Here is a 13,288-nt window from a genome sequence, read left to right on the forward strand (position 1 = left end):
ATAGTACAAATATAACCCAATTTAAAAAATGGGCAAAGGACTTGAATAGAAATTTTTCCAAAGAAGATATTCAAATGGCAAATAAACACATAAAAAAATGCTTAAGGGGCTAACCCCGTGGTGCACTCGGGAGAGTGCGGCGCTGGGAGCACGGTGGCGCTCCTGCCACAGGTTCGGATCCTATATGGGGATGGCCGGTGCGCTCACTGGCTGAGCGCGGTGCGGGAGACATCAAGCCAAGGGTTGCGATCCCCTTACCGGTCACGAAAAAAGACAAAAGACAAAAAAAAAAAAAAAAAAATGCTTAATATCTTTAACCATTGCCATTAGGAAATACAAATCAAAACCACAGTGAGGTAGCACTTCACACACCTTGAGATGGATGTAATTAAAAAGGTGGATGATAACAAATGTTAGCAAGGATGTGAAGAAACTGCAACCCTCACACATTGCTGGCAGGAAGGTAAGATGGTGCAGCTGCTTTGAAAAAGTTTGGCTGTTGCTAAAATGTTAAGTGTAAAGTTATCACATGACCCAGTAATTCCACTCCTAGATCATACCCAAGAGAGATGAAAACATGCACATAAAAGCTTATATGTGAATATTCAGAGCAATAGTATTCATGTTAGCCAAAAAGTAGAAATAACCCAAATGTTCATCAGTTGGTGAAAGATAATTAAAATGTGGTATATTTATGCAATGGAATATTATTTAGCAGTGAAATGGAATGAGATTTCAATAAGTGCTGCAACATGAATGCACCTTGAAAGCATGCTAAGTGAAAGAAACCAGTCATAGTATACCACATATTTTATGACTCCATTTATATGAAATGTCCAACCTAGGCAAATCTGTAGAGATGAAAGTAGATTAATGATTGATTGCACAGGGCTGTGGTGGTTGGAGGGAGTGGCCAGTAATGGGTATGGAATTTCTGTCATGGGTTGATGAAAATGTTCTAAAGTTGATTATGTAATGCACAACCCTCTCAATTTACTAAAAACATTAATTGTACACTTTAAAAGGGTGAAATATGTGGTATATGAATTATATCTCAATAAAGCTCTTTTTTAAAAAATTAAGCTTGTAGAAGAATCTATTCTCATGACTTGGGTTAGTTATTAATCATGAAATATACTGTTCTGTGTTTGTGTAATACTTTCATTAAAGATTGACTAGTAAATGGCTTTGTAATCCTAAGAATTAGGGTTGTATTAGAGAGTGTAAATTTGACAAGGGAGGCAGAGTTAGTCTTTTCTTTAATGCTCTTAAGCACAGTGCTTATAACAATATATTTGTAGAATGAATAAGAGTGATACATAGTCTATAATACTCAGAATTGTCTTTTGAGGTGTGATGGTTACATAGTAACCAGTTCTGATAGTATGATGAGCCACTTCCACTGGGAGTTTCACTTGTTAATGTGGGAGTAGCTGATAGAAAAGTGTTTATATTCTAAGAATTCATGCATCATGAGAAACTTTCCCATTGTAAGTGTAGTTCAAATTTGCTTTTTTAAATGTAGGATTATTGTCCATTATCAAAGTGAAAGTCAGAAATTGTGTGAAGCTATTTGATTTATGTGAATCAGAGACAACCAGGACTAAACGAACTCAAATATTCTAATAACTAACTCTGTCTTTTAATTGTTTTGGCCAAGGAAAGTAACATCAAAAGCAAGGAGGAATAGGACCATTACAGCAGCAGTGGTGTGGATGGAGTCCATTATGTCAGTTAATACAGAAGATTAGTTGAAAACAGCCCAGGCAGTCCATTTTTTGCTTTGAATGTAGTGTGACTTGTATGTGTCCTTTCTTTTTCTTTTTCTTTTTTTTTACTTCTTAACCAGTATTGTCAGTTACTGCTCTTTTGCTACTGAGTTTTTCTCCTAAATCTGTATTTATTTTGTCAGTCTAATTTAGAAAGGAAATCTTCTAGGAGTAAATGTGTCTAAATCCATATTTAGTCCTTTTGGGGGCCTGGCAGAATAGGGGGAAAAAATAAAACGTTTTAGTAATTCCTGTTCGTAGTTTGCATTGTGGTTTGATCAGTATTGTTTGAAATTGAGAGTATCTAAAAGTGTTGTCTTTGGTTCTCTCATTTAGGATATTGCCAGAGTCTGGCCTGGAACTAAAATGCCTGGACAAATGGGAAACATAAATAGGACAGAATATGGACTGAAAGTAAGTTTCTGAAGTGGCTCTTTTTAGGAACTGTTAAATTGCCTAATAAATGCAAAGGCACCAGAACATATATTTAATTTGTCTGTGTATAATGGTTCTAATAAACTTTACAGTTAGGGTGGAGGAAACGTGAATTATGAGTGTGTGTGTTGTAGTCATAGTTATAGTAATAGTAGTAGTAGTATATATTTCACTTAATATCTAAGCTGTAGGATGTGCAGTCATAAAAAGAAAAAATTTGTGTTCTACTATTTGAAATGGAAGATTTCCACAAGATATTGTTGCATGAAAAAGAATCAGAACATTAGGTATAATACTCTCTTTTTATGAAACAATGAACAAAAGCTCCCTGTATGTGTATGTTGCTATGCTGTTATATAATCACAGAGAAAAGTGGAAGGTTATCTTGTATTATATGTCAAATATATGGGTGGATGGAAGTGGATGTGGTAAGGAGGAGAAAGGAAGACAATCAAAATGGGGATTATAGCACTAAAAAAAGGATTGTAATAAACATCTATTCTTACCAAAATATATTTGTATTTAAAAGAGAGGAAGTTAAGTTCAATCTCAAGTTGAGAAATGTATGTAATATCTAAGTGAAAATGAGTTGTACTAAAATGAGTGCTATATAATTATATTTTTATTAAACCAAACAACTATTTTATATATGTATGCATGTATGTTTCAAAGTGTAGAGAATACAAAGAAGAAAAAAGCCACCTATAAGAACAACACCCAAAGATAATCATTGGTAAAATTTGATGCATGTTCTACTGTCTCTGTTCTAAATATATTTTATTTATAGATTTTGACCAGCAGAAGTTTTTCAAATTTGATATAATTAAATCTAAGATTTTTTTCTCCTATTACGTTTACACTTTCCAGAGACCATCTTTTTGTCTTCATTTTCTCTATGTGTATGTGTGTGAGTGAGTGTGAGAGAGATTTCAATTTCTGTAGTATAACACTTTGCCATTATTAGAATGAGCTGTGGGTCAGAGATGATTTCTCCTAAGAGTATTTTCTTTTGTCAGTGCCATTTCTTGACCAGTCATTCTCTCCCATTTATGTAAGTTTTTTCACCACATGAAGATCTGTTTAGGGCCATCTGCTCAGCCCGCATATTTTAGAAATTAGATCCATGAAGCTGTGGCATCCCGTTTCTAGTTGCAGCAAACTAGTATTAACTAGCAATAAAATAAAGTTGAATTTGCATTTGTTATTAATACTGTTATCAGAGTCCATATTGAGATATCCAAGTAGTCTTAATCATCCAGTCACATTTTTATTTAAAATGAGTTTTCAACCACTTCCATAAGACATACCTCTTATGGTTGTATATTACAGTTCATCCTAACTCTTAAAATTTGATTTCATTTTGTGCTTTAGGTGTGGAGAATAAACACAAAGCACAATATCATCTATGTAAATGGGTCTGTACCTGGACATAAAAATTGCTTAGTAAAGGTATGTATAACTGTCTTTATTTTCTATTGTTCTTTTATGTGGATATGTGCCATAAATTCTCCTTTGACACATATACAGACAGTTCCTGACTTATGATGGTTTGTCTTATGATTTTTCAACTTTATAACGGTGCAAAGACAATACACATTCAGCAGAATATCAATAAATTACATGAGATATTCAACACTTCATTATAAAAGAGGCTTTGTGTTACATGATTTTGCCCACCTGTAGGCTAATGTATGTTTTCTGAATACGTTTAAGGTAAGCTAGGCCAAGCTATGATATTCATCAGGTTAGGTATATTACATGTGTTTTTGACTTAAGATATTTTCAACTTATGGTGGGTTCATCTGGATGTAACCCCATCGTAAGTCAAGGAGCATCTGTATGTGGCTTGAAAATAAGTAACTGTTTTTCTTATGTTCTCTGCTGAATTTTTCAGCTTTTTAGTAGTACCTGAGTAAAAAAATGCACAAAATAACCTATAATCTATGTCTTTAAAACCAAGAACCTGTAAAAAAGCGTAGGACCAATAAGCAGAAGCATCTTCAGGAATATAAGAAGGATATTAGGATAAGTATTGCTGAAATATCAATATATCTCTGTCCTTCCAAAAAAGAATGCTTTATTTTTTTAAGAGTTACTTTGACAAAGGAACCAGGAATGTGTGAGGCAGAAATTAGAGTCAATATTGATTTGATCATCACATACTGTACACAAATACTGATAGTCAACTCTGTACACCATTTATATGTAAATCAAAAATAAATAAATTTTTTAGAGAAAAAAAGGTGGGTTAAAGGTAGATATTTTAGGAATAAATTTTTTGTTACTATTGCTAAGTTGCTGTGATTATACCTTTAAGTGTTTTTCTTAAAAATATGTATTTTCATTTTAGAAAAATTCAAAAGCAAAGTAAAAAAAAAAAAGTGCAGATAGATTTGAAGAGAAACTCTTAAGCACTAAGAGATTTAGTTGTACCATATAAAATACAAAATAAGTGTTCTACGTAGGATTTAGGCCAACATAATACAAATTCTCTCACTTCTGAGTTTTGAATCTTCCATTCTGAAAATAAATTTGTGGTAGAAGTGATATTAGCTATTTCCAGAAGTATATTCTTTATTGATTTAACTGGGTTATTATAATTTTTCTTAAAGAAAAAATGTATTTGGTGGATTTTTGCAAGTTCGTTTTTTGTTGTTTTTAAGTTTGCAAGTTTTTAAGTAGATTTTCAGTCCCCAAGTTCTCCAGTAATACCTATGGTAGACAGTTAGTTGAAGCCAGCAGGTTGTCATTGTACTTCTCATAACATTTTGGCTTCATGATTCGATGTATCCCTAGGTCCACACTCCAGATCTATTACAGGTTATGAATATCATAACATAATAAAAGAGAAAAAGGGAGAATTATATTCCCTAATAAAATTATACTGGATAGAAGATGGTTTTTAAATGTCAAATCCTCCTTTTCTGCCCACATTACTGCGTATAGTGTGCTGGGCTGGCTTTCTAGCTCTGCTGTGACTTCTCAAGTACCACCTCAGCAGCATCTTCAGCACCAGCAGGAATGAATAGGTCTACTATCTTGTAAAACTGTAGTGCATTCAGTGATATTCTCATCTCGTTGTTACAGTTTATAACCAGCAACATTTATTACTCAGATTTACCACCAACTTCAAGAAAAGATTGCTTCCAAAAACTCAGTCCACTCTCTTAACTGATGATGGTTTGCTATCACTAAAGATATTCAGAAGGTGCACCAAAGGCAGTTTGGAAAGAGGAGTCTAAATAGACTTTGAAAAACTGTAGCATCAGAGAAATGTCTCATCTACTTTGAACTGTTAACACACTTGTGAATACATTTTCAACAAACATTTGGTAAAAAAGAACTCATCCTAAAAAAAAAAAAACAAAAAAAAAACTTTGAAATATGGTGCCTACATAACTGTCTTTTGTAACCTTAAACAAATGTCTGTCCCAAACATTAGGGTGTGGATTTGGGGGGTGTTTCATGAGTGTATGCTTTAAATGTCAAAAGCTTGCTGTGTCTTCCCCTGCCGTTGTTTCCATTATTCCAGTGGTTCCATAGCAGGTAAACGAGCTCCCCCTTGCCCATGGGGCAAGTCATTCCTAGAAGGCAGGCAACTTCGTTAATAATATCCACTCACCTGTCAGGAGCTTTTGCCCCCTCACAGTACAGGACTACCAGTAACTTTTCTTTTTTTTAAATTCTAAAGTTAGTAAAGATAGCCTTAGGGATGCCCAGCCTGTTTAATTAGTTAAGCATAAGCTTTTTTTGTTGCTGTTTGGATTCACTAAGTGTGTTTGGAGAGCCTAAAGAACTGTTGTTTATAGCATAATGTAATGTATCTTATTAAATACTATTCATTTGTGTTTGTCCCTATGTCCTAATATGTAATTTAAGTTTTCTTTTCAGATTTGCTGGGTTTTTTGTCTGTCTTTCCCCCACCTTAAAGGGTTTGGACTGGTTTGCCAATAGACATAAAAAGAATGAGGTAGATACCTGAGGGAGTGTTGGTGAAGGCAGGGAAATAATAAAGGCAGAAGTAAGATTAAGTACACAAAAACACATATCATACAGTCTTACACATTTATTAAAGATGGGCTGCAGACTTTTGGCCCTCAACTTTAGAGCCACCAAGAAAAAAAAGAGCTAGATGAGATGTCATCATTTATGTAATTGATGAATTATATTACTGTACCATTTACCCTTATAATATATAAACAGTGCTTCTGCTATCTGAAATATTTCTCAGATATCATAATCTATAAATATGTAAAAGAAACAGAATTAACTGGGTCATTTATGACTAAATATTTATTTATCAAATTAGCACAGAAAGTTTTGTTTATTTGCATGAGTTTACTTTCAGTCCTAAATAGTGAGGAAGTTTAAATTTGTAAGAATATGATTTTTTTTTTCCTGGTTAAGGTTCAACCCAAGATTAGTGAATTGGGGGAAAAAACTAAAGTTTATTTTCTTCTGGGCAACTTACTGATAATTGCTTGAAACAATTTTAGTGAGAGATTAAAATAGATCTGTTTTTCTGTACTTAGCTGTTTCTAGCAGCTGTGTACTTATTTCAACCAAATTATTCATTTCTTATTGCCAAAATGATTATGCCTTATTTTACTCTGTGTATATAATTATATGTAATTTTTTCTCTCTGAATGAAGGCTGTGGAATGAATCAGAAGAAAAACTTTTAAGAACCCAATAATGTTTTCCAAAAATAAAACTCAGCATTTTAGTTTAAATCAATATCTATACTAAAGTTCCTTGGTTCATGAATTCACAGATATAATTAGAATTTTTTAGAACATAAAGAGTTAACAGAGCTCTTACAAAGACCTATAGGTTTATTGTTTGTGCCAAATATTATTCTTGATAAGAATGCTGTTTACTAAATGTAAGCTAATTTTCTTAATAAAATGTGATATTGTTGGTTATGTGCGCTTAGTGTTAAGACTGACAAAAATGCCTAGTCACTTTTTTTTTACTTCACTTCAAAAAGTTTATGTGTAAAAATTAGAAAATAATAACAGTAGACAATAAGAGTACATAATAAAATAGATAATTATTACGTGTATAGTTTATGTCATATATTTGAAAAATAAATCTGGGTATAATTGATACTTGAGTAGTAATTTTAGAATATCATTTATGATTTATTATGCAGTTCTAGAGATTTCTCAGTTATAATAAGATATAAAGTAATAATTGGTGATTTTATTCTTATGAGATAGCTGATGAACTTGAGGGAGATTGTGTTTCTGTCATTGGATTAGTCAAATTTATTGGAATAAAAAGAATGCATTGACAGGTCATTTTACTCTATACCTGTAACCGTTGTGTTATTCACATTAGAAAATGTAGGAACAGATATTTTTTGATTACTTATAATAGGTGAAACAGGTTACCTTTAAATTACTTAATAAGATTTTTGCCTTTTCTCCCTAGGTCAGAGATTCTAAGTTGCCTGCCTATAAGGATTTCTGTAAAAACCTACCATTTCCTACATATTTTCCTGATGGAGATGAAGAGGAATTACCAGAAGATTTATATGATGAAAACGTTTGCCAGCCCGGTGCACCTTCTATTATGTTTGCCTGACATCATTGGACATGGAAGACCTTTACATATTCTGTGAGCTTTGATGAGCCAGAACAATGTATAGCCAGGAATTATATTCTCCTTTCTTGGTCATAATACCACATTTCTCATCTTTGTCAAGGGCATAAATGTATCACTCATCCCCTAATTAAATTTTTTTAGAAAAATTACTACATTAAACAAATCAGTTAAGTAGACTGGATTTGCTAGAATTGGCAGTTTGCATCTTAGCAAAATATTTGTAATTTGTGGACTTCATTCTTTTTTATTACACATTCCCAAAGTTATCTTAATGTTTTTATAAATTTAACTTTTATTAAAGATTTGTCAGTCTTTGTGAAGGGGTGATTGTCGAACAGTAGAAAACCATATGGGTACTATGGTGCAACCTTTTTGGATTAAAAAAAAAAACATTTCCTGAAATCCATTTTCATTATTCTTCTCCATTTTAGAATCTTAAAGGGAGAAAGTGAGATTTTTATTTAAATTATAGAAACGTATATGCTATAGTTAAAGGCCTGACAAAGGAAGGACAATAAAATCATAAATTATGGGTTCTGTTTACACTTTCATTGGGAGGGATAATTATTTTTTAGTTTGATCACTCAATTATAAGATTGGTATAATCATTTTTCCTTGATGCCTTCCAAAGAGGATTTAAAATGACCTGGGATTATGCAGTCAACAAACTTTTATTAATCACATATTACTCAAAATGTTAATGGACTCTGAGTTTCTCTTCATTATATGAAATTAAGATGTACAAGGGTACTTCAAAAAATTCATGGAGTTATATAATTTTTCTATTTTCCGTGAACTTTTTGAAGTACTCTCGTATTTGCTAATGGCTACTTATAACAAAAATAGTTAAGCTTAACAATGTACGTATAAGCAAGCCTCATTGAACTGATGGATTTCCTCTAGATTTGTTATTTCCTTCAGATTTGTGATTCATAAACTTAAGAGGCTTATTGACTATAGAGTTCACGTGATTTTCTTATAATTAATGGGTTTGTATTAAAAGGTCCGATAGTACTTTCCTGGCCATATTGCATTTTTCTCATTCTTCATTTTAAATCCAAGTGTAGCCACATCTTTTTTAAAGTTTTCATTTATACTTCATCTTATTCCTTTAAATATTTATGGTAATTGACAGGGAATCCACACAATAAAGTAGTAAAGAAAAAACATCTAGGATAATATAAATTAGAGTAGGTGGAGTTTGATAGGGAGTGGTGCCAATATAATATAGATGAGCAGGCTATGATATTCAGAGTTGTACTCAAATGGTTTGGTTCTGAGTTTCCTGGATGCCAAAGTAAAACATATAACATTGATCTGTTACATACTTCTCTTTAATCAGTTAGATATTTCTAATTAATTATGAGTTCTTCAGGGTTATTTATATGCCCTAGTAGCATATGTTTGAAAGTAGTACTAAGACTTAATCTGTAATTGAATATTGTCTTGATTTTTATAAGCTTTTGGACAGTAAAAATAGTAGTCTGTATTTGTCTTTAACTAGAATAGGTCTCATTTAAAGTCTCCACACCATGTTTGGTTAAAAACAAAAATAACTATCGAACCAGAAATCCCTTAACTTGTTAAAAGTTATCTCAAGCAGTCATCACACTAAAGGGTAAAGTGCTAGAAGAATTCTCTTCAGAGATCAAACAAGGGCATCCTCAACTACTTCTACTCAACAGCATTCTTAGAGGTTCTAGCCAGTGCAGTAAGACAAGTAAAAGTAATCAGATAAATTGGAATGTGAGAACAGATCTCATTATTTGTAAGAACTACCTAGAAGATCAAAGACAGTCAACTGACAAGCTATCAGTACCAATAAAGAGAGTTAAGAAGGAACTGAATATAATGTTAATACATAAAAATATAATAGCAATATTTTATATTTATTATAAAAAATGGAAATCATTTACAATAGCAGTTTTAAAAAGCTACCTAGGAAAAGCCTAACAAGAAATGCACTAGGGTTTTATGTCCTTTATTGAGGGACATAAAAGAAAACTTGAATAATGGAGAATATCATGGTTATGACTTGGAAGGCTTAATATTGTAAAGAATTCAATTCTGTTTTAAAAATCTCAACAGGACTTACCACAGGACTATTCAAATTGATTCTAAAATTCATGTGAAAGTGTAAGTTTAAGAATAGCCAACACTTAAAATGGTAGTACCCATTAGTTACGTATGCCCCATACTATGCTTAGGGACTTACTTGACTTTGAAGTTCAGAATACTATATGCCTTAATTAAACTCTTTTAGCTGCATTTGACAAAAAGATTTTAATGAATTTTTACATGCATCAAGTTTGCTGATAAACCAGTGTGAAGAAGCTGTTAGTTTGCAAGACAAATGAACCATTTTTGCTGAGAGAACAAAATCTTTTTTTTGCATTGAGTATTTGCAGAGAGGTAGAAAGAAAGGCATCATAGCATATGAAGGTAGCTAAATGACAGAAAGAGAGCAAAGGAGTAGTGTGATATCCCTTTGCCCAGATACATGATATTTTGAAAAAGGTAGGGAGCTCTCTCCACTGGAGAACCTGTCCCAAACCCCCCACCATCTGTCACTAGAGTCAATAAGTGATCTGTGGATCTGTGTTTGAGTTTTAAGGAGAAATTTTCTGATCACTTCTGGGATCACAAGTGTGAACCTTGTCTTTCAGAGACAGACAGGGAGCAAAGTATTCACTCCCACCTCCCAAACCCTACCCACTCCCCAATGCCAGCACCTTCCTTATACAGCTACTCCTATCTATTGGAGAGGATCTTGACCCCATTCTTGCAAAATTTGGGTGGCCCAGAAAAAGTGGCCAGAGTTGTGTCCTACTAAGCAAGGTGGAAAAGGAGGATGCCTTCTCTCCAGTTATGGAATACGTAAGCCAGAGTCTACCTGGTCCAACACTAACTAAGCAAGGCACATGATTTGCTAAGAACCTTGAGTCATTATTTCTGGCTACCACACAAGTTCCTTGCCTATGCATCTGTCCTCCAATGTTCAACTCAAAAATGGAACTCTGGGGAGTAGATTGCCCCAACACTTGTGTCCTCACCTCTCTGTAGCCCAGGCAATTCCAGAGGTATACTGAGCAGTGTTGACCACTGGACAGATGTGGAGGAAATTCAGTTCTCAGCAGTGAAGCCCTCTCAGGTCCTGATTTGAGTTTGAACTTGACTTACTCTTTTAGATTTTAACTTGAAGTAGGGGACCTTTTGGTAACTACACTTCATTCAAATTAGACATTTATTTCATCTTGGAACTAACTATTAGTAATAAAATAGGGAAATACTAAAACTTACATAATTCTGTAGGCCTTTGAAAGGCCAACTGATCAAGGGATACCTACTCTAAGAGTTACACTAAGTACTGGTCATCTTCCTTTCTTTCCAGAACCCTTACCCTATCTGCTAGAGTAGCTGAAGCTGAACTGCTAATGTGGATTAGTTCTGTCTCCGCAGTGGGCCATGGCATGGGTAAAATGGATGATGCCATCTGTTACAAACACTAAACTATCAATGAAAGCATTTCTTACACACAGCAAGTGTAAGGATATAGTTTACATGGGTATTAAGTATTTCAGATCAATAATACAGCTTTTTGCACCTTTTAATGCTGAGGTACAGACATGCTTTTTAACTTTTCACAGGGGGTGGAATATAAGGATGACTTTTACAGCTTATTTTCAAAGGTAAATTCGTAAATGGAACCTGACCATGTCTCAGAATATATGACGAAATGTATACAGAGATATAGTCTGTTTTTCTTTTCTTAGTGTAAAACTGTTAACACAATCTCACATATACACACACGTACGCACACACACGCGCGCACAAGCTAAATCAGTGCTTCGGGCTCTTGATACTGCAAGGTAAAGTCCACCAGTCTGCAGGAGTACTTGCTTTACAAAATTCAGCAGCTTATTTTGTTCAATTGTTTTAGCAATTAGAAAAAGCCCTCTTTGAGAAAGTGTGTCAAAGTGAGAGTTGTTTCCAGCAAAACTGGACCTTCATCCTAAGTCACTGCTCACAGAGATACTGTTGTCTGTGTCACAGTGAAGACCAACTACAGAAGGAGAGAATAGTATTCAAATCTGATCTTTGGACCACTGAGATGAATACCCTACTGTGAATACCTTTAAATGTTTTTTGCATTACTTCTCATTCTTGGAGTAGAAATCCAATGTGCAATATTGTCTCCTATTTGTGGTATTGAGTCTCGCAAAATTGTCTCCTAGCCTGCAATGTGATGTCCTACCAGCTATTTTGTTTGCTCTTCCATTGCTGTCCATTCTGGTAGGAAGTGCATTACTCTAAAAATGACCATTATTGCCTGTTTTGCCTGAAGATCACCACTTTGGAAGTTCTCCCTACTTCTGCAGGAAACGTGGCAGGAAGAATGAACTTGTACTGCTTATTGTGCTTTTATAAATAGTTTGATAGTGGAAGGCTTTAGTGATGAGGGAGGGCATGTTACTAATACCCGTTTTACTGTAACTACGTAACCAAGACAGGCTGACAGAAGTAAGCTACCATCCTGTGAGGCCACCTTGGGCAAACATCTGCAGGAGCTTTATAATATATGTGTCACTTCATGGCTACCTGTTTTCTATATAGGAAGAAGTTCTTCACATAAGAGTTTACTTGACTAATATTGGATAAAGTTTTTACTGCCTTCAGGAATTTCCATAAAGCTGACTTTAACAACAGACATTTCTCCTTCAGTTTCCAGATTTACTGCTGTTATCTGCTATAAGGCTTCATCTACCAGCTTAGCACCATAAATGACAGTGGTGTCTCCAGACAAAATGACGACTGCCATTCAGATTCTGCCTCCCGCAATTGCCTAGGATTCCCTGAAATGTGTCATTGTTCCCTCCAAAAAACAGCCAGAGTCCTGAGTGTGCCAAGTTGCCAGACTCAATTTCATCATTTGCTGTTTTGCTTTTTAAATGTTGTTTGCAAAGAACTTACAGCAGTCCGTGTCACACATTATTTTTCATTCTTTTTAGATTAATGAGGTGGCCTGTTCAAGTTAGACGGGCCAAATTAATCTCGAATGAATGCAGTCCGTAGCACCATAAATGATTTTAACTCAACTGGCCAAAGAATCTCCTTGGCATGCAAGATGCGTAATTGTTCTTTCTTGGCATTTGACTGGGAGAGCAAAAGAGACAGTTTTGATCTCGATTCTCCAAAAGCAGACTTTAAATGAGCACCAAGTAAGTTTTAGGGCATTTAGAAAGTTTGTTGTTTTAAAGAAAAAGGATAAGACATCCATCAAGGTCTGACACTGCACCAAATTTGCTTTATTCAGGAAGGAACTAACAAAACACTCCATCACAAAAGTCCTGACAAAGATGCATGGATGACTGTATTAATGGGACTGTATCAGCATGAACAATAATAAATGGCTTTCTTGGGAATCCAACATACATTTCCTTATCTGAATTAGTGTTGCATTTAAGTGATAAAGCT

At 34.2% G+C, this 13,288-nt stretch overlaps 1 protein-coding gene across 2 annotated transcripts in view; it reads left to right on the top strand.

The window, feature by feature from the left end:
- The window catches only part of MRPL3 (mitochondrial ribosomal protein L3), a 40,915-nt gene extending 28,136 nt beyond the window's left edge, over positions 1–12,779 (top strand). Inside the window, exons 8-11 of one of the 2 annotated variants that reach the window (XM_063114331.1) lie at positions 2,106–2,183; positions 3,576–3,653; positions 7,640–7,825; positions 12,536–12,779. In XM_063114331.1, the coding sequence (XP_062970401.1) occupies positions 2,106–2,183; positions 3,576–3,653; positions 7,640–7,792 (309 nt within the window). In that variant the 3' untranslated portion in view covers positions 7,793–7,825; positions 12,536–12,779. Of the gene's footprint in view, positions 1–2,105; positions 2,184–3,575; positions 3,654–7,639; positions 8,940–12,535 lie in introns of those variants that run through there. The other variant, XM_063114332.1, reaches the window with a different exon arrangement.
- The last annotated feature ends 509 nt before the right edge of the window (positions 12,780–13,288 follow it).

This window comes from Cynocephalus volans, chromosome 11, assembly GCF_027409185.1.
Source record: "Cynocephalus volans isolate mCynVol1 chromosome 11, mCynVol1.pri, whole genome shotgun sequence".
Lineage (NCBI taxonomy): Eukaryota > Metazoa > Chordata > Mammalia > Dermoptera > Cynocephalidae > Cynocephalus > Cynocephalus volans.